The 22,062-nt window shown below is 45.8% G+C and overlaps 1 protein-coding gene across 13 annotated transcripts in view; it reads left to right on the top strand.

Moving 5' to 3' along the window:
- The window catches only part of LOC121461681 (kalirin), a 463,010-nt gene that overhangs the window by 313,010 nt on the left and 127,938 nt on the right, over nt 1-22,062 (top strand). For 10 of the 13 annotated variants that reach the window (XM_041672803.1, XM_041672804.1, XM_041672802.1 and 7 more), the window contains exons 12-14: nt 574-782; nt 4,464-4,638; nt 13,983-14,178. In XM_041672803.1, coding sequence (XP_041528737.1) covers nt 574-782; nt 4,464-4,638; nt 13,983-14,178 — 580 coding nt within the window. The remainder of the gene's footprint in view (nt 1-573; nt 783-4,463; nt 4,639-13,982; nt 14,179-22,062) is intronic. The other 3 variants (XM_041672807.1, XM_041672815.1, XM_041672816.1) reach the window with 1 other exon arrangement.

Raw genomic sequence — 22,062 nt, 5'->3', positions numbered from 1 at the left:
TCTTGAGTAGAAGGTGGAAATGTCTTACACACTCACTGAAATGTAGAGAAGCTGCACCTTTACTACCAACTTTCCAAATAAACTAGCAATGGTAAAAAGAACAAGAGTTAGGCTACACTTCATCTCTACTTGGCTCTTATCAGGTGGCATCCTTTTGCATATTTGCAATATGATCAATTTCTATACAATATCTTGATCAATTTCCAGGAAGCAAGTCTCTAGATGCCTGGAGGAAGTGTGCAGAACCATCCACTTGCTCTTTTCTAAAAGATAAAATGTTCATCTACTCCAGTCTCCTGTCCATCCTGGTCTCTCAAAGATGAGTAATTATTGGTTTGCTCAAACAGACTTGCAGATTTCCCTGAAATATTTGGTTTTCCCATCCTTAGGCAGTATCAATACTCAAGAATGGGTACGGAGTATCAGTGTAGAAACACACTCTGGCCCATAGGTATGCTGATGATGACAGCGGCTCCTGGTCTAGGATGTGACTCCTCTCCAGTTTTCAGTGCTCTCGCCCCGGATGACCTCTCTCTTCAGCCCTGAGTAGAGTCTCTGCTCTCTCCCACACAGCTGTGGACATGGATGGAAGACCTGCAGAAGGAGATGTTGGAGGATGTCTGTGCAGACTCTGTGGATGCGGTCCAGGAACTGATCAAGCAGTTCCAGCAGCAGCAGACCGCCACCCTGGATGCCACTCTCAATGTCATCAAGGAGGGCGAAGACCTGATACAGCAGCTCAGGTCAGCGCCTCCCTCCCTGGGGGAGCCCACCGAGGCCAGGTCAGCATGGGCAGTGATTTCCGGTGGGAAATACCTCGGGCTAGATACAAGATAAGTTCTGTCTTTGTCTTGACTCCACCACCGCCTGTTTTGTGGTCTTTGTGTGAGCTTCCATTGCTTTGTCTGCAAGACATACAGATGCTTTTACCTCATCCAGCTTGAGTTTAGACCGAAGAGTTCAAAGAAAGTTCTAATGCTTTGGAGTATTATTTGATGATATTCAGCAATCGATAAAAAGAATGGCATTTTCATTAAGAATAATGACATATTTGGCCACGCAGAGAGATACACATTAGTAAATGCAGTGTTATCCAGCTCCAGGGATGGAGAATGAAGGGCACGAAGAAAAGGATCTGGGGTCGAGTGAACTAGGGTCTTTGATGGAGATGTCTCAGCAGCCGCTCTGGAAGCTCAGTGTGTTTATTTTATATGGTTCAACTTAGAAGTGGGGTTCTTCCAGGCAGCTAAACAAGGAGGCAGGGTTTATGGTATACACCTGAATCAAAGAGGTTTAGTTAATCTCAGTAGCAGCAGCCTCTATCAGGGAGCAGACTCCAGACCATAAATATCCAAGGGGAGAAATCTACAGTGGACATTTTGTGCACTTATTTTCACCGTCCACACAGACCAGAGAATACCATCCCTTTGAGCCTAATCTTGTAGGGTGTGGGGAGGCCTTGCCATTTTCCCGCAGGTTTGAGGCTATGGTCCTTGATATGGCCAGCTCATGCCAACAACACACACCCACTCAGGCCTTCACACACTCAGGGCCTCCTCTGCTCCTCACATCTATCCTTTGATCTTGGGCTGCGCTCTGAATTCTGTAGCCTCATCGCTTTGCTTTGGATTCCTAAGGATGGAGGGAAGGTCCACTATGACCTTCTCAGGGTCCCTTACTGTCTAGATAATGAAACTCCCTCGTTGTCAACTTTAGCACACAGAAATGAGTACAACAGGAAAACCCTGTTGAAAGCTGAGTGTTTGTCTGGAATTGCCCGCATCACTGATTGTTTTCTGTTGGCACCAATGTCTAGTTTCTGTCCCTGTCAAGGACACTGACTCCTCAGATAAACTGTCACTAAGCCTTAGGCGAGCCCTCAGCAACCAGTCCCATGCCCAGGTGCTGCATAAATAAGGTTTGATGGTGCTAATGATGCCTGCCCTCAGGGACTTGTTCCTGCCCCCAAATCGCCAAGTGCTGGGACCTCTGCCAGCTATAGACAGAAATAATCTCATCAACAAGTCCCAGGCCAGCCCTCAGGCCTGAGGGTATTACTTCAACTGGAGAAAGCTTTTCCCCCATACCAATTGTCCAATTAAATAAACAATGAAAAATTACCTTTAGGAGGCCCTGGCAAGTTTTTTTTCCTGTTGGAAATTAATCATTTCTATTCTAAACATGCACACGAGATGTACTAAATTTTCCTATTGCATACTAACAAGCCTCTTTGCCTTCCCCCCAGTTCACCTTCATGAATATATAATGCATGGCGGTTTTGTCTGCCTACCTAGGAAACTCTACTGTCATTCGCTTTTAACGAAAAGTCTAACTAGTGGGCAGTCACTTAGCCTGCTGAGTCTCGGCTGCCTCGTTTGTATAATTAAGGCACGTACTCTGGACTCTGCCAGCTGTAGGATTCTATGATGGTTTTGTCTTCTTTTTGAAACACTTCACAAACTGGCTGGCTGGATTTATTCTGTAGGGCTGAGCCTGCAAAAGCCACACGTTCTTGCCAACTGCTAGTCTTATACAGTGCCCTAGGGCTGAAGGCTGCACAGTGGTAGTGGAGGCCACAATGTGAGTGGTGATGGCTCCACAATGTTTAAGTTGATGGATTTTTTTTAGCAAGTACCATATACACGTGTCCAAGAGCACCAGTGACAGCCACATTTATCCACTGGCCTGACTCTCGCTTAGCCCAGTAACATCCGTTTGTCCACTGCCTGACTCTGTCTTATCCTTCCCGCCCTGACACCAGAACTTTCAAAGAGTATGACATGAGTGGGGCTCAGAGTACACAGGCAGAGTCTCTCATCTACCTCGGGAGCATGGCTTCTCTGTGTCTTCCGTGTTTCTGACACGCTTCCTTAGAGTTCTGAGGCAGCTGTGGATCATCTCTGTGATTCCTAGTATGACGCCGTGCAATTGCTGTACATCAGGGTAGGAATCCGTGTCTTCCTTCCGAAGACTGCATGAGGGAGTGTCTGAGAGAACAGCCTGATCCTCCCAATAGCAAGACGTTCGGCAAATACACGGTGAACATTGTTAGCCACACCTCACGTTCTTTTTATGACTGGAGTATTTACACAGTAGTGGAGACAGAAACTGTGCCCGTTTCTGGCTCTGATGCACCAAGAGCAGGAAAGGAGGTCGGCCTAGGACCGCTCTGAGTGGCATAGGAAGAGCTACTTGACATTAAGAGCCCTTAGGAGCTTCAGGAACAGATAGCGTGTCCTCAGGCCCTGCTGCTTCTGAGACTCGCCCAAACTAAAAGTGCCTGGCCTTCAGGACCTCTACGGAGAGAATTTTACACTGTGGCTTTCTCCTTTGTCCATCCACCTTCTGCGCTGCGTAAGAAACAAAGCGTCACACAGTAAATGTGTGCGAATTCATTTCACATTTTAAAGTTCTGGATTCTGGGTTCTACAGAATTTACGTTTCATAAGCTCCATAACTTTAAGTGTCTCTTTGGTGGTCTCACCACCTCCAAAGTCATTTTCCTGAACAAGTCCATCTCTTTGTAACCTGGTTCCACTCTGCAATGTGTCTCGTCTCGTATCCCTACTTCTTTTATAGGGGCCCCTGAGGGAACAGTCTCCTCCCTTCTGCCAAATCAAAACTCATCCTCTCTGAAATCCTTGTCCCAGCCCGTGTGATCTAGCCTTACCTCCCAGATTGACCACGCCCTAGGGAAACCCTTGACACTTCCTTGTGCCCTTTCAGACTCATTGCTTGTGCCTGGCCACAGTTCACACAACTGCCTACTTCGTGGCAAAAATGTAGGGTGAGGAGGGAGAGATGAAGTCCGTTTGTCAAAAGAGGTTGGGGTTGGTGATTTCCCAAGGCCAGCAGCCTAGATAGGTCAGCACAGGAACCTAAACCGTGTTTACAGGCTTTAGATCCTATGCTTCCCTAACTGTGGCTTGAAGTCTGTTTCAGAACATCAGCCCACAGTGTAAGCACAGTATTGTGAAGTAGGCGGATAATTTTGGTATCCATAATGCCATTTTATTTGGACAGTCCTGTGAGGTAGAAATAGGAAGGTTTTTGGTTTTGCTTTTCAAATTCCTTTGTCTACCTTTATGTTTTCTGTTGTGTGCGTGTGTGCGTGTGTGTATGTGTGTTAAAGCTGTATCTTAGACTAGCCATGTATATGGAGTCATTCTATTTTTCTGATGTTTTATGACCTTTCTCTCAGTTTATTTCCTTCTATCCCTTTGAGGATAGGAGAGCAGCGAATCTTGGAAATAAAAGTATGAATTCCAAAAAGGCTGAATTCATTCATCTCTGGTTTTCCTGCTAAGAAGATGGTGTCAGGCCACAGTGGCCCTCTGAGAGTCTGTTAAAAGACTAACCTGATTCGCATCCCCTTTGCCCAGGTGCGGAGAACCACCCTGCTCCTCCATCACTTTTAACACAGCAAGGCCCCCTCTCTCTCTTCTTCCCGTGCTCTGCCACAGGGACTCAGCTGTGTCCAACAACAAGACGTCCCACACGAGCTCTATCAGCCATATCGAGTCTGTCCTCCAGCAGCTGGATGATGCTCAGGTGCAGATGGAAGAACTGTTTCACGAGCGGAAGATCAAGCTGGACATCTTCCTGCAGCTGCGAATCTTCGAGCAGTACACCATCGAGGTATGGGGAAGCAGGAGAGAAGACGGGAAGGGAGGGGCGGGGAGGATGACGGCCGAGGCCACTGCTGCATCTGCAGAGTGGTAGGTAGCGTGAAGAAATCAGAGGGATTGTGTATTAGACGTCACTTTAGCACTCACAGGACTCACGTCCCACGAGTCCCCTCCATCTTGACTGCTGAGCAGAGCCCCTCTGCTCACTTCCTGGTGTGGGCCGCTGCACTGGGCAGCTTTTTGTCACTGTTCATTACATCTTGCTTGGTTCCAAAAGGACTGCACGGCTGGGTGTGGGGTTCTTAAAGGAATGTCACAGGGCTCCCTGGTTCCATGAGCGAAGGTTTTCAAGTTAGGCAGCCGCCTTAGCTGATGCACGCAGGCCGGGCATTAGTAGACGTCACACAGTAGCCGTGAAGTCTGCAGCTCCAAGAAGAAAGACAATCCGTAGCATATGTAGAGAATAACCTTTTAAAGAAATGCAAGTCAAATACATTAAAGTTAGGAATAACTCAAATGTTGGCAGAGGGGTTTTTATTTCATTTATAGAATCTGCATTCTTTAGCTATTCTACATACAAGATCCCTTCCCCTAGTATGGAACAGCACCTTAAAACACTTGGTATATGGTGGGCAAATAGCATGAGGGGCTGATAAAATGAAAGGGATAAAAATAGTAGTTTGGTTTTGCATCTATTGACATGAAATATGACATCAAGTTTCAGAGGGTCTGGTCCCCACCTGGGAGCAGGTAGAAAACTGGAGGATGCTGCTGCATCAGATGGTCTGGCCCCACCTGGGAGCAGGTAGAAAGCTGGAGGGAGCTGCTGCATCCAATCCTAGATAGAAATGAAAATCCTGCAGACCTATGGGAAGCTCTGCCTCAAGTCGGATGGTCATAAGGGATTTTTAAGGGCGATGAGATGGTCTCAAGTACCAACTGTGCCTCAGTATGGGGATAGGAACTCATTCCTGGAGAAGCTTCAGAGTGTGAAACTGAGGGTGGTTTCTGTGAAAAGAGCCACGTCAGAACTGACACAAGCCGGGACAGTGCAGCTCTGGTTTTGTTCCTAAAGGAAGGCATTTGGTGGACACAGTCCAAGTTTCTAGGGATTACTGGAAGTGGAGCAGGTCCACTACCCTGACATCTGGGCCATCTAAGCATTACTCCTCAGCCATATCACACTGATGGCTGAGATGCTCTAATTAACGCAAACATTCGGAAAGCACACACTGCTGCCCTGCCTCTTTCTGCTCAGTCATGGCGGCACATGTGGCTTTCACATTATCACCTGGAATGAGATCATAATGTGTTCACCATGGAAGTGAAACTAGTCCCAGGTTTATTAGGCTCGGTACCAGGATGTGGCTGCATTCCTGACATACCTTCTTGGGCAGCTTGTCTCCAGACCCAGAGTGCAGCCCTATGAAGTCTATAGACTCCACCCCTCTGTGAAAGGCATTCATATGAATTCATCGTGACAGGAGAGAGCAGAAGACAAGGGCTAATAATGTGTATTTCATGGTGGCAAGGACTTGGAGAAATTATTTTATCTTTGATATTTTCTTGCATTTCTAAGCTTTCTACAACTAGAATAATCAGAAATAAATGTGTTTAGAAATAGAAATAGGCCAGTGGTCTCAGTTTTTTTTTTGATTATTCACATTTTCAATAAAATGTTTTTGAAGGTATAGCCCCCCCTCTATACACACACACACACACACACACACACACACACACAGAGTAGTTTTTTAATTATAAAAATTTTCAGTAATTGGCTAGTAATCCCAAAACTCTATAGTAACCTTGGATGAGGTTTAACTTTTTCATGAGGTGCTGTGATTTCAGATTTCAAGTAGTCTTCTGAAAGTTTCCAATTATGTTTTGCTTGTTTAACAGATCTGATTTGATTGTCATTGTCTCTTTAGCCCATAATGTAGCTGACAGAAAGTTCAGTGCTTTTTTGCTTTCATGATTTGTATTTTCTCCAAACAGCATTTTTTTGCAGGGAATCTGCTAAGCCATGTGTCTCCGTGCAGGGTTGCTTTCGTGTAAACTAGACGATAGATACATTCATTTAATGGGGGCACGAAAAGAGCAATAACTTGAAGAACACTGACAACAATGAACAGCTGTGCCACGGGCAGCCTCTCGGGGTTGAGTGTGGCTGCTGCCTTCTCTAAGAAGCCCTCTCCTGCTCTGTACCAATCTGCCAACTGCCTCGTGATCACCAATCTGCTGGTGAGACTCTGGAGGAATGTGGCAGACTTCTCACCGGCCTGATAAAATATGTGTGCAGATAATGTGTATAGATGCACGTTTATAGAGGGAGACTTATCCTCTGATCAGACTGTGGCCTTCCTTAAGGGGAGCATGCACAGCTTGGAGGAGTACTCAAAATAGCACCAAAAATATAGACTCTAAATAAGTAATTTTGTGAAAGTATGGACCACAGATAGAGTCTTTCAAAATATCTCTCAGTCTACAATTGCAAAGCTTGCTTAATGAACTTGAAAGTTATATGAACTATTATTAACCCTAATAAGAAATAGAGCCACCAACTCTCAAGTTATCAGGTTTTTATGAGGATGAGTGGGAATCAGGCAGAACCTGGGAAGGTTTAATTACAAGAGGAAGCTTCTGCCCAAAGAAAGGAAAGCTGGCTGTACCTTACTGTTGATCTTGACTTCTCAGATAATTCAATGTATACATGTTTATGTCTTAGGTTGGAATGTGATTGTTCTCTTGGCTATTCTCCTGCATAGAAATTCAGCTCAGTGGACATTTATCAGAACATTGAGGGGGCAAGTTAGAGAAACACATGGACAGAATCATCAGCATGCTGAGTCTATGATAGGGAGGCACAGTATGTAGAGATACAGAATGGGCAACACCTGGTCCAGCCAGGCTGCAAACAGGATTTTTCTCATGAGTTTATATCCGATAAGAAGGCCAACCAGGGGCCAGAATTTGGCATCCTTAAGGGTGTCTTCCCATCTCAGCTAGAAAATCTCCAGATCTCAGAAAAAGAGGATTGAGGAGAAGGAAGAAAAATCAGGATTTCGTTGTTTTACTGAATCGAAATCTCTGACCATTTTTACTTTTGTTCTTGACTGTCTCCTGAGAAAATTAGAAAATAGGGGGAACTGTTTCATTTCAAATTCTTGAAAATATTTGAGTATGTCCATCACGGTTCTCTCCTGTATCTGGAAACCCAGAGATCTCTCGTCTGTGTGAGATGCATTCCCAGTTCCTTCTAGAGAAGCGTGACCTCTGAGTGTCACTGCTCTTCACTGCCCTCTGAGAAAGGGACTCGAGCTAGCCCATGGTGAGAACATGTCCTGCTTAACACTGGCATCTCCCAGTGTATCATGGAAGGTGGGGACTTTCAATGACCTCGTGCCCTAACTTATCTAGCTTTGTGTTGCTATTTCTCTTCCCTGAGCTAGGCGCTTTTAATATACTAACTTTCTTTTTCTAACTTACGTGATAGCTTCCCTCTCTTTCTCTTTCTTTGTTTTTCTTCTTTCCGTTTTTGTTTTTTGTTTGTTTGTTTTTTGCTTGCATAGTCCTACAACTTATGAAAATAGAGAGCCTTTAATTTTCATGTCACTGTCAAGCTTGTAGATGTTTGAAACGTTGGCCTTAGTCATCAGGACTCTGTGGTGCTCAGTGGGCACACCTCTCCAGGGACACAGCAGTAACCCTCCATGGCCACAGTGGGCCATGCCACCTAAGGACCTCATTGCCCCGCTTAGCTTCATCTCTTCTTCCCTTGCTACACTGCGAAACTACAAAGGATTGAATACTGACTAACTCCTCCCAATAAGATCTATTTGAGGACATATTTTAAAGTTTTTCTTCTTGGTGGCATTTTCTAAGCATACTTATGAGAAGGGGTCACGTAATGAATACAGTAAAGTCAGCCTCCTTCAAAACATTTATTTAAGAGTTGCCTCTAAAGTTTTTGTTAAGCTCATATCAGAATCATCGGGAAGTTCCCCTAACATCTTCCTTCAAAAGAATAAATGAAAATAAAAATTCAAAAACCCTCTTTAGCATTCGTTTATACGTACAACTTCCCAAGAGCCATGGTTTTCAGTAGATTATCAGAGATCCCTGATGGACGCTTAGGTCTGGAGCTCAGATGATCTCATCAAGGTTCAATGCTGTGTGCCTTTGTGCCCCAGTAAAAATGCAGTAGCACCAGACAGACACACACTCTGCAGCTAGGAATGTGGCTTCCCCAGGACAAAAGGATGCCCAGCTCTCACGCTCTGCCAGGTAAAGAATGAGCAACGAATATATGTTGGAAAAAAACACCTTGGGAGACTTGACATTTCTTAAAATGAAAAAATTGAAAACTAAGTATTTTCCATTGGCCTACAAAATGCCCTACTGTAAAAAGGTAAGCATACTATTTTACAGTGGTAAATTAGGCCTAGTATTTACACAAGGCCATAAACAATTATTTATTGACCTAGTCAAAGAACATATTGATTTTTAAAATTCAAGTAAAAAAACCCAAAACAAACAAACACAAAACCCCTGATTTTCTTAGTTACTTTTCTGTTGCTGTGCCAGGATGCCATAACCAAGGCAACTTGTGTGAGAAAGTAATACAGTTTTAGAGGGTGAATCTGTGACCTTCAGAGTGGGGAGCATGGTGGACAGCAGGGAGGCAGGCTCTTGGCAATAGAGCAGTAGCTGAGGACCTGTATCCTGATCCACAGGCATCAGACAGAGAGAGCTAACTGGGAATAGCCTGGGCTTTTGGAAGCCTTAGCGCCCACCCCCAGTGACACACCTCCTTCAACAAGGCCATACCTCCCAATCCTTCCCAAACAGTCCCATGTACTGAGAACCAAGCATTTAAATATATGAGCCTATGGGGACCATTCTCATTCAAACCATCACATTAATTTATGATTACTTTTTAAAGAAAAGGAGTAAAGAAAAAGAAGAGAAGAAAAGAGGAAGATAATTTTTTTTATTTAGACAGGTGCAGAATAAAATACTTGGGTTAACAAGTTCTCCAAACCTAAACACATCAGAAGACTGAGCATGGGAGGAGCCTGAGGACTGTATGGAAACAGAATAACTCCTGTCCACCAGCTGTTTAGCAGCACAATATTAATCTTGGTGACTCGATTCTGGTCGGAAAGTCTTGGGCTTCTCTCACTTCTTATCTTCTCTTTAAAAAATGAAGTTTTAGCTATTTATCTAATTCCCTTCTGGGTATCTCTAGAACAGACAATTTTTAGAACAATATTCATTCCAAAATATCTCTCAAAGAGGCCATCATTCTTCAGGCTTTTTGAGAAGGGCCTCGTTCTTCAGCCACACACTGGACTTAGTTATCATATCTGAAAACTCTGAATCAAGCGAGTGAAGAAGACAGGGCCACTGGGGTCGCTAAGCAATCTGGGAGTTGATGAGGAGCTAATTGAGTGGAAGAAAACAACAAAACAGGCCGGCTAAAAGCTGGGTGCACTTGGGAGCCTTCTATCTCCTCTGTTTTGTTTGGTTCAGGCTCTACTTCAAGCTTAGCCAAATCCTCTCCAAATTTAGTTAAATCACCAAGTTCATTTTCAGTGCAGGCTCTACTTCTCAGTCTTTTTTTTTTTTTTTTGAGAGCAGATGCACCCCCACTCCTACCTTTACCACCCCACGTTTTGGGGTGATTCTCTGTGCCTGGCAGATTGTGAAGCTTTTGTGGTGTAGGGTGTGTTCTGAAGAGTGATCAGGAACTTACTTGAGTAGATTGGGAGGCTGACAAGGGCATTTCAGAGCTGTGGTACCCAAGTGATGATGGGGCTGAGCTGTGGTACCCAGGTGATGGTGGGGCTGAGCTCACTCTCAGGACCAGCAAGAAACTACAGAAGAGTGTAATGTACAGCTGGAAAGTAACCTTGCTCGTTAGCAGTAAGGTAAGGTGAAATTAGGAGCCAAAGGACAAAATGAGCCCCTGTTGAAAGCCAACCGTGGACCCTAGAAAGAAGTGGAAAAGAAACCAGTAAAAGAATGTTCCTTGAGGACATAAAATACTCCTGAAAGAGACTATCCCCAGGAAATGTTGAATACATACAGGTCAGACTGAGCACTCTGGCTAACTGTGTTTCAGGAAACTAGGAAAAGGAATGAATCAGTTGGCAGCTGAAGAGCTATAGGTCGGGGAAGTAGCCCCTGAAGTCAGATGTTCAACAGCTGGCTCTGGCAGCCCTCCTCGTTCAGGCCACACAGTGGCCTTCAGCGTCAGCCTGCCTTTGTCAATAGAAGAGTGTGGAGGGGTGAGAAGAGAGGAGGCAGAGTGTTTAAACACTGAACACAGGTAACGATAGATTTTACCTTTGGCTTAGGACGTAGTCCCAAGGTGCCAGACCCCTGAGCCTCTTTTTCCCACCTGAAACTGTCTTCTGACCCCAACACCAGCTTGTACAGAGATTCCTGGCTTTGGGACCCATCTGGAATCCTCTTGTGACAGAAAGACCCATTTGCAGGATCAATTTCATAGAAACAAAGCAAACGTTGAAACTGAAATAAAAGGGCAGGCCCAGCCCCTCCTCATGCCTTGTTATTAGTTTCACTCTGGTTTCCTGTATTTCCAGGCAAGGAACAGACCTAAAGTTATGGTTTTGACTATTTCAGTAGATTGTCTCATAGAGAATTCATATTCAAACATATTAAGGAGACTTACAAATATATAACCTGAAGATGATCCACCAGCTGGATGTGGTGGTTACACTGCTGTAATCCCAGCATGTAGTCTGAGGTGGATGATTTTCAGTTTAGGGCTAGCCTTGGCGACATGGCAACATCTGTCTCAAAAAACAAACACTGACAGAATAAAAAAAGCTCTTTATAAAGGTAGATGTAAAATAGTCAGCAAAGCATATAAAAATATTATCCACATCAATAGCCACGAGGTCGGTCCATTTACAACGGCAGTGATCTATCACTTCCCATGTGGTAGTGTCAAGACTGAACAGACCTTAGTGACAGAAGGTGGTGAAGGTGGTGGGCACCTGGAACTTCCATACATTGTTACTGGGGCCATCACATGTTATAATCCCCTTGACGGACCCTGCTGCTTGCTTTGAAACACGAACCCATTCCACTCAAAAGCAGTGAAACGCTATGCCCTCAGACAGAGTGGTGTGAGACTTCACACATCAGCCTTACTCACAGTAACAACACACTCTGGTCGGCAGGAGAGAGAATACACAAGTTGTGAGCCATCTGGGGAATGGATTCCACTCGTTTCCAGCGAGGCATCAACGACGGATACAACACTGATTTACATAAAGACGCATGCTGAGCCCAAGGCCAGGCAGAAAGTGTGTGCTCTCTGATTTCAGTCACGGAAAATCCGAGAATAGGCAGCCCTCCCTGACAGATCTCTGAAAGTGCTTCCTCGTGCAAGGGACGCACAAGGAAATGGCCGAAAATGAGCTCCCTGCATGATGGGTCTGTGTTTTACTTTGGGTGATGACTATCCATCCAAACGTAGGAAATTGTCCAAACTCTCAGAACTGAGTGCTCAAAAGATGTGCACTTCATGTGAATCATACTCCTAACTTTTTACAATATAGGAGGCAAAAGCCGACTTCTAGCAGCACGTCCATTCATAAATTATAAAACGAGGTATCTCTTATTCTCCATTTAACCCCAACTGCAGTTAGAAAGTAAAGTGTTCCTCAAAGACAAGAGTCCAACAGAAATCTGTTTTCCTACTGAAAAGATCTGGGGCATGAAGTGGGAACCAGAGCCATCAGGGAGGAATTCTTCAGTCCCTGCATCGCCACTTCAAAGCCAGCTGCTGTGCTTTTGTCTGCTTCTGTTTTGCTAGAAGGAAGATCTTACCCTTAGACAACAAATGGAATCCTATGGCCCAGGCAAGCAGCCCCTTGCAAAGGACTGCTTTGCTCTCTCAACCCAGTCTACATGTTCCATAGCTTGCAATACAGCAGCACTGCTTTTGCTTCTAGCTGGCTTCTACTTCCTGGTGTCCTCCGATGCCTTTAGAGCAACGTGCGTTCGGTCACTATAACAATGATGCCACCTGTCAGCTGGGATGCGACCCAGTGTAATGGAAACCACTAAACTGAAGCTCCAAGACATGCACTTAGACTGGGCCACGCTGCAACTCTGTGACCCAGAGAGACTTCCGTTCCCAGTCCTCAGAAAAGATGGCCACACACATGCTTTCCTTCAGTGGTTGTGGGTATGACACACAAGGCATCATGGAAACTTTGATTTGTGGAATAGTATAATCCAGTGCTTTGGAAGTCCTTCTCTATGGTTTACTGCAGAGACTGTGAAGAGGGTGGAGGACGAGGTGTTAGTTAGCAGACAACTGGAAGCAGTTAGGTGCAGTCACTTGAGTTAAGGTGTAGAGCATGAACAACTAGCCAGTCCGCGTCAGGGCAATGCTTTTATTTATTCCATGCTCAAGACTTCGTTAGCATCATTACTGCTTTCAGTAGATTATAATCTGCTGGGTTTTTCTAGAGCAGTGGTTCTCAGCCTTCCTAAAGCTGTAACCCTTTAATACAGTTCCTTATGTGCTGATCCCGAGCCATAAAAGTATTCTCGTTGCTACTTCATGACTCTAATTTTGCTACTGGTATGAATCATAATGTAAATATCCGTGTTTTCTAATGGTCTTAGGTGACCCCTGTGAAAGAGTCACTCAATCCTCCCAAAGGGTTGTGACGCACAGGTTGCGAATGGAATGTTATGTATATACTCTTGGTTTGGTCACACTTTTCAGCTCTCAGCCTTTGTAATGAAGAGAGAGAATCTAGCACAATGGAACACAGTAACCAGAAGGGAAACCCGGGCTTTGATATTCACCAGACCCTTAACTGAGACCCTGAGCCATTCCCCAGGCTTCTCTAGGCCCCAATTTTGGCTTCTGGAGTACACTAACTACTTAGCTCTGAAGGTTTCTTCATCTATGAAATATTTTATAATAACAGTTGTGAGACGATGGGTAAAGTCTTTGCAGATGGGAGAACTGGATGACTGTGTCCCTATCAAGGCGAACTTCAGCCACGCTACTCCATCTCTCTGAGTGAAGCAAGACCCGGAGACTGCCATGCCGCCAGCCTGGCTGGGCCATTGTGAGGGTCATGATGAGATGAATATGCCAAAACTTTATAAACCGTTATTCAGTGTGCAGATGCTCACAGCCATTCATTTGCTGTTGCTATAGACATTGAGCCCTGGGGAAACCTTTGGGAAGTGGAAAGCCAGGGGTGGGTTAGTTGGTAAGGCTTTCAGCCAAGAGCTGCGACCTAGCAGCCTCTTGTGGGCCCAGCAAGCACTATCTGATGATGCTGCTTCTCCCAGGTGACAGCAGAGCTGGATGCCTGGAATGAGGACTTGCTCCGGCAGATGAATGACTTCAACACGGAGGATCTGACCCTGGCAGAGCAGAGGCTACAGCGCCACACGGAGAGGAAGCTGGCCATGAACAACATGACCTTTGAGGTCATCCAGCAGGGCCAGGACCTGCACCAGTATATCATGGAGGTGCAGGCCTCAGGTGAGTGGCTTCTCGTTCCCTTGGCAGAAGTGAGGATGGAAGCAAAGGTCTTCCAGATTTATACCTACAGAGACAAAGAGTATAAAATTTGCCTCTGTTTTAAAGAGGAAACAGAGTCGTAAGAGCTGAAGTAACTTATGCAGGGCCATCCAGGTTAGGCTGTGGGAAAGGTGAGACTAGAGCCAAAGTCTCTGGGTTCTCAGGAGGGAGTGGAAGAATCAGTGGTGGGAATTGGTGCAAGGTTTTAAAAGTGGTAGTTAAGAAACAAACCAAGAGCAGTTTGAGACCTGTAGAGTTATTTGCTGTGGTGGGTAGTGAGCTCCTGTGCCATGGGGGGTGGTAGTGAGCTCCTATGCTATGGAGGGTGGTAGCAAGCTCCTATGCCACTCTGCCACTGATGCCTCAGTTCTGGCTCCTTCTGCTACCTCGTAGGCGGTCCCCTGATCTCTGGCTGATACTTCCCAGAATCCTTGAGTTCTGTTGTTTTTAATGACTGATCTGTAGATGAGTTTAAGTAGTGCTGATAAAAGTTTATGGAAGATCGTGTAATTTCATCACTTCTTAGGAAATCATGACATTATTTAGGGCTTTTTCTGTTCAAGAAACGTTATTCAAAACATATGCAATAAACATGTGATTCCATTTTCTGGAACTAGAGCGAGGCAAAGCATTTTGGGGAGATAGGGAGTGCAGAGCAAAGGAAAGCACCCGTCTTTTCTCCGAGCCGTGCAGTGCCGGGCTTCTGCCACCTCTCCATCCCCACATGACCAGTTGTCATGTTCCCTGCTATCCAGGCCGAAGCAGTTGGACTGAGGCTGTCACGTCTTTAAAACACAGTTGGGCTACACGCCTCTGGTGGAGAACATTACCGTGAGACAGACAGAAAGCACCTGAAAGTCCAACCGAACTTTACAATATTGTATTTACTTTAACAGTCTGAAAAGCAAGCATTGTATGCCGTTCCAATGAACATCACCTTGGACGAGAGCAGGGAGAGCCCACTGAGTTCTGTTTACACCAAAATCATCCCATGAATTTCCTTCTGTGTCATAAACAGGATGCAGTTGTCTGTGAGACACAGCTCACTCTAAGTGTACAGCCCACAAAGAAGGGCTGTCCACTCGCAGTCTGCCTGGGGACTTCTCAGAACGGCAGTGCTCGGGCCCACCTTCAGAGAGATGTTTGTGAATGCAAGTCTGAGTCTCCGTGCTAACAGAATCTCTGGGTAGATCGGATGTCTGTGGACATTTGAGATGCAGGGAGAGGATGGCACAGTGGTTGGTGGTCCCTTTTCCGTGGTTGAGCATCCTGTTGGTGGTTCCTTTTTCGTGGTTGAGCATCTTATCTGTGCTCAGTGGTTGGTTTACCCCTGCAGCTCCCTTTATGGCTCTCTACAGCTGGCCATGTAGCTGGGATGGAAGTCCAGAGATACACGGTAACTAGAAGACAGGCTGGGCAGAGCAGCCCAGACGCTTGTCCTTCATCTTTCTGCGTGGTTCCTCAAATGGACACGTGTACTGATGTGACTTTCAGCAAGCCAACTTCTATCCCCAGATCCAAATACCCATGGTACCCGAAAGACTGCTGGGAGCTGGCAGCCTCTGAGGACTGCTTGTGACTGGAGGTTGGCTGTGCTTGGCATCCATCTGAAGCAGGAGGGCTGAGTGGGTGACAGTACCCCCAGGCAGATGGGCTGCCCACCCCCACAATATCCTGTTCTAGATCAGAGCTTTGCTGAAGTGTGGTTGGCCTCCTCAGACCTCTCCACTGAGACTGCCTGTTCGCCTCCGCCTACCATAACTAGCTGTTCAGTCTGGCAGAGCCTGTGAGACAGAAAGGGAAATGGATTTTTGGGTTTTAGGAAGGCTCACTGTCTGTCTTTGCCCCTCCCTGCAGAGAAGCATCTGGGCCACTCTGAGCACAATAGGTCAGAGTCACTCTGGACCTGGGGGGAGGGTGTGGGGGGAGTGGTGGATGCAGAGCCAGACTCCACTAAGGAATGCAGGATTTCAGAGATAAAGGTCTGAGAATGAATTTTGAGTAAAGGTAAAAATAAACAATTGTACCAGAAAATAAGGACAATGGTCAAAATGAAGACTTTTCTCCATTAATGAAGGCTTATACCTGGTTATTTTTAGTAGTTCATGGAACTGAAGAATTTGCATGTGGCCGGGCAGTGGTGGCGCATGCCTTTAATCCCAGCACTCAGGAGGCAGAGGTAGGGGGATCTCTGTGAGTTCGAGGCCAGCCTGCTCTAAGAAAAAAAAAAGAATTTGCATATGCTTATTTTCAGGTGTGGTGTTCATAGCATTGAGTCAGGTTTCCCAGAAGCCTCCAGTATACCCACAGTACTACCCAACACAAAAGCCTTGGTATGAGTCAGCATCCCCTTAGGAGTTGGGGAAACAGGAAAACTATCCCAGTCAGCTCCCACTCTTTCCTCACTGCAGCTCTGTCTGCTTGACCCTCAGGTTGGGTGGTGGTAGATTTTGCTGTTAGGAAAACATAATCTCTGAATTCCAAGTCCAGTTCTGCTGCCGGAGAGTAGCCTGACTGAACATTCTGTTCCTTCTTCGTTAGACCTCAGTCTCTCTGTTTAGTCTAGCATATGGACTTGGTTTACAAATCCCTTCCAGTTCCCGTTTGCCGTGGTTCAGCCTCCTGTCATGCTGATTTCTACCCAGGTCCTGTATCCAGCCAACTGTGACATTTGACCTTAGTCCTAAGACAAGAACGTCATGACTTACAGACTTGTTGCTTTTATGGTTGAAAGTATCAAGCTCCCCTTCCACGTCACGTTTTTAAGTCTGGAAAATTTCTTGTGGATGGTTAAAGAGATGGCTCAGTGGTTGAAGCACAAGGACCTGAGTTTGGATCCCACGGCACAGTGGCACACTTTTGTGATCCTAACCCTGAAAGGAGCAGGCGAGGCAGAGAAGCAGGCGGGTCCCCATAGTTCACTTTTTAGCCAGTCGAGGTCATCAGTGAGCCCCAGGTTCAATGAAGAGAGACTTTTCAAAAGATAGTAGGGAAAATGATAGAGGAAGACAATCAGTGTTAATGTACAGCCTCCAAGCACACACACACGGTACAGGTATATACTACATTACTGTATATAAACACTTAAGCATATGTACATGCACAAAAATATTCTTGGCGTCTGTGTCAGTAATGCCTTGAGTTGGCTGCTCCTACTGGAAATATCATCTGAGCAGTTGAACATTCTGTTGGTGGCAGTGAGACTTGAACCTATGACCTCACACTTGCTAGGGACACATTCCACCTCTGTCTCTTTTAGTTTTAACGTTTTATTTGGGGACCAGTTTTTACTAAGTTGCACCGGCTGTCCTTTGGCTCACTCTGTAGCTCAGGCAGATCTTACACCTGCTATTCTCTTGTCTCTACCTCCTAAATCTCAGGGATTACATGTCTGCACCACCAGGATTTAATGGAAATACAGACTTAAAGTGTGCTTGTGGAGAGCCTCCTGCAGCATGCAGGCTAAGTACGGGGGTGAATGCCAGTCATTCTTCCCACCTGTGTGTCCTGGAACTTGTCATCCTATCTCCCCAAAGCTTCGCCTTTCTCTAAGGAAAGGCGATATACAACATGCGGTCTTGGTGAGGATGCAGTGAGATCACACAAGAGCATGGAAGTGGTCCAGCTAGGCACGAGGTATCCAGTGGCATGCTTACATTCTAGCCCACGGAGCATCCTATTGGGATTGCTTGGTTTCCAGTAGCTACTTGAGCCACGTGAGTGAGGTCTTTCCACACAGCAGCCTCTAGCACAGTGGTTATGTCTTATTCATAGCGAATGCTCAATGATGACATTTGCTAAATTAAACAAGAATGAACATTGGTGTGGGTGGGACAAATGAAGGCAAAAATAATAGACCACAAGTCATTTTCTCTGTGCCATAAATGGAAAGGAAGTGCAAAGCCTGTTCTTTTTCAGAATGAAAAGCTACTCTAGGTTTAGCAGGGATGGGAACTATTGGTGCTGAGAAGAAAGGAAAAGAATCTTAACGGAAGCCAGTGGTGCAAAACAGATCCACACATTGAGAGTCACCTGGGGAACACTTTAAAATACCGGTGTCTGGGCTTCACCACCTGGGAGTCATCCTCGGTTGGTCTGCAGTGGGCTTAGACTGTCCTTAAGCTTCTGTGCTGAGGTTGACAACACTGATCTAAAAAATATGATTAAAAAATGGCCCAGAAAGATGAGTGGCTGGGGTGGAGGGAAGATGTCTTCTAGCTGAGGCAAACACTGTCTGTAAGAACAGAAACAGCTGAGAGCCTTCTGGGTCTGGTGGTATAGCCAGGGATGCCCAACTCTGGGCCCTAACCGAGTTGTCTCTTTTCTTGAGAAAATTAAAGTGATGGTGGAGGCCGGGATTGTCACTCAGTGGCAGAACACTTGCCTCCTGTGCACAGTCCTGGGTCCAATTCCAGCTCCACAAAAACAATAGTAAGATAGTACCATGACCTACAGAGAGCCGCTTGATTAGCCGTGACCTGGAGCATGAACGCAGAGTGCTCTAAACTGGGTATGGAATGAAATATCTGCTTCTTGGGCTGTGGCTGCTGTCATCCTGTCTAGTGCTTATGAACCCTGATTGTCGTTAGCCTTTCCTCGGGGCCTTTATGAATATCTAATGGCCAAGTTCCAGCCAGCCAGAGATTCTAGGCCTGTGGTATTCACAGGACATGGTGGTTTTCAAAGGTTCTCCAGGTAAACCCAGTGTGAACCATGGTGAAAACATTAATCTAGTAACATTCAAAACACCATAGTGTATGGCAATATACATTGAGCATACATTCATCGTACATGAATGCCCATCATTAGATTTTGTATGTGTGAACTATTTAGCAGTTTCCTCAGGAATCAGCACTATATTCTCATTAATGTCCCTCAAGTAAAAAGGTCACGGTGGAAAACGAGTATTTGGAGCTGACAGAAGTGCCAGACACCATATATACTGTACCTCGTCCTTGTTGCAGTCTGTAGTTATGATTCCCATTGCACAGATGAGGAAACCAAGGCTTGGGACAGGGTACAGAGCCCAGACTGTTACCATTAGTAAGTTTCAGAGCGTAGCTTCAAACCTAAGTCTGACGCTACTCAGAGCTCTCCACAGGCTACACAAACCCACTTCATCCCTAAAGAGGCCTGCTCGCTCACTGGCCAGAGCTGGGCATGAGTAATATGAGCCGAGCACACAGTCAGAAGAGGCAGTGATGAACGGAACAAACTTGGCCCTGACATCAGAGAGCCTACATTCCAGTCACGGGATGAGCACGGTCTAAGAAGTCACCTTTGAGGGGCGATCAGTCCGGGTCCCTGTAGGGGGACATTGAAAAGAAATCTTAAAAAGAAAAATAAAATGAAAGACAAATATATCCACTCCGTGATGACCAAAATGAATAAATAACTCTTGTCTTTCTGCATTATCACTGAGCCCCTAAGCAGGACAGCTAGGTCTGACATCAAATTGAGGGCAGTGTTGACAAGGACAAAGTCTACCCAGGGAACATCTGGATACTTTCCCGTCCCCAGCTGGCTTTAGCTGAACTCACACCAGCGAGAGCAGGGGAAGGAAGAGTGTGGAATGGGCTCCTGTGCACGTGGCGAGGATAAGCCCTTATGGTTCCTCTCTTTGTGCTACCTGTAACCGAGGAGGTGCAGTCAACACTCCCTTACCCCTGCATTCGCTGCCTTCATCACAGAAGACCGCAACACACAAGCAGAATTGCACAGCTTGGGTCTTGGGGTACTGGTTCTCAGTGACATGCTGAGCAAGCATCCCTGCTGGGTTTCTAACTTTGAGCAGCCATTCACATGTGATGAGAGAGACAGGGTTCACCCCCCTGCCTCCCAAAGAAAGAGGGAGCCCAGTATATTGAAGACTAGAGATGCGACAGAGGAAGATGAGCTGGAACAGAGCCAGACTGTAACTTCAGCGAAGCAGAGATGGAGCTGAAATTGCATTTGCAGAAAGTCAGCATAGGTTCGGAGGTCATCCCTGCTCCCCCGCCGAGGCACGAGGAGTAGAAATCGCTCTGATTCTTCTTTCTATTTCATCCCAAGAGATGTTCTACCTGCCGCACACCCCTGGTAACTGAAAATAGCAACCAGAGGGGGTTGGCTGCCAAAAGAACAAGCCATTCTTTTCCGTCTCCCACAGATATTTCAGGAGCAGGGACTTGGAATTATGAAACTCACAGAAAAAAAATAAACATGAAGAGATACTGAAATTATTATCATGTAACACCAGAAAATATTTTTTCCCACTCTCCCATATTGTCCTTATATAAAACACTATTTTTGCCTCCAGAAACGAATTTTCCCCCATGTGGGCAGACGCGCCTTGTGCTTCCCAGATGCAGATGCAGGCATGTGGGTGGCAGGGATGGGTTTCTGATGGTATGCCAGGGTAATGGAGGCATCTCCCAGAGATGATTGATGTTGTAGGCGGCCATATGTTGAGTTTGGTGTGCTCCTTTGGGAGCTTAGCTGCTGGGATTTTAATATGAACCCCATTATTGGTTGGGTCCCTAGTCTGCTGTATCTCACACATGATGTAAGTAAACATCAAGACCTCAACTGCTTTGGGTCAGAGACTACAAGATGAGAAACCTGACTCTAAGGTAGAGTCAAGGATCAGAACTGATGGGCAGTCCTGAGTTAGAATTACCCCGGGGCTAAGAACCAGGCCAGGCCGACCCCTCCTATAAGTAGACAACCAATTATGAGCAGCATGGGTCACAGTTTGCATCCTGGACAGGAACCAAGACGCGTGCGTGTAAGACTGGAAGTTGTAAGTCCGAGGTTAGAGATGGAACTAACAAACCCATGGAACAAGGGGTCAGGTCTATACTTGTGTAAACATTGTTCTCCATTGGCGGTGTGTGTGTGACATGTACACCATAGCCACATGTGTAGGTGACAGACATCTAATGTGCATCGTCTCATCTAGTTGTGCAGTGTGTGTAGGAGGTGGGTAGCTGTGGAAAATCCCAGCTTCTGAGACTTACGGTGACGTGCTCAAGATCAGGATTCTAACTCAGGACTGGGTCTAGAGCGAGTACACATTCTCTCTGGATTTTGCAAGCTAAAAACAAAAGACGAAACAAAACAAAAGCCACTAAAATTCTATCCACCAGTAAGGGAAAGAAATGGCTTTATCAGTAACCCTACTGAAGCCAAAATCCATTAGAGGCAGGCTGTCTTGGACCCTGCCGGTGATAGGTAAACAGAACATTGCATGAACAGAGAAGAAAGCAAGCAAGTCTGTGCTAAAGTGTCAGGAGAGGAATACAGAAAGGGCAAGGTGGGAAGGTGACCAGGACGGAGCTGTGCCTTTGGCTGGCGGGTACTGATTGTCATGCCCATTACAAGCTGGCTGTTTGTCTGGGTTGGGTGCTATGTTCATAAACCCTGGAAACACAAATCAGCAAGTGACTGGCCTTGGAACTGCTTTGAGTCAGTAGAACAGTGAGCAAGCTCCATGTGTGGGCAAAACGTAAAGTTGGCAGATTTTCTGAATGAATAATGTTCAGTGTCCCTGTGTTATTGTTGGGAATATTTATTGTGTCTATTTGGAAGGTAGCATTGATTTCTTAGGAGATCTAAGTGGTTACTTTCATCTAACCATAAATGATAGCTAAGCAGTTAAAATAGAATATGCCCTTGGCAGGAGTTCCTGAGACAGGGTCCTTTTGTTTGGGCTTTATCATTTCCGAGATGGTTCAGAAGTTTGCTTAAGGGTCTGGGTATTGATAAGTTTCCACACAGGTGCCACCAGGCACTGTCTTGCCTAGGATGGGCTTCCAGAGTTGCAGCGCCCTCTCTCCTGTTTATGAAAAGGAACTGGTCTTGTCG

The sequence above is a fragment of the Microtus oregoni genome, unplaced genomic scaffold (assembly GCF_018167655.1).
Source record: "Microtus oregoni isolate MIOR12 unplaced genomic scaffold, Mior012 000023F_ref0000262, whole genome shotgun sequence".
NCBI lineage: Eukaryota > Metazoa > Chordata > Mammalia > Rodentia > Cricetidae > Microtus > Microtus oregoni.
This window is presented reverse-complemented; position numbering and strand designations above follow the sequence as displayed.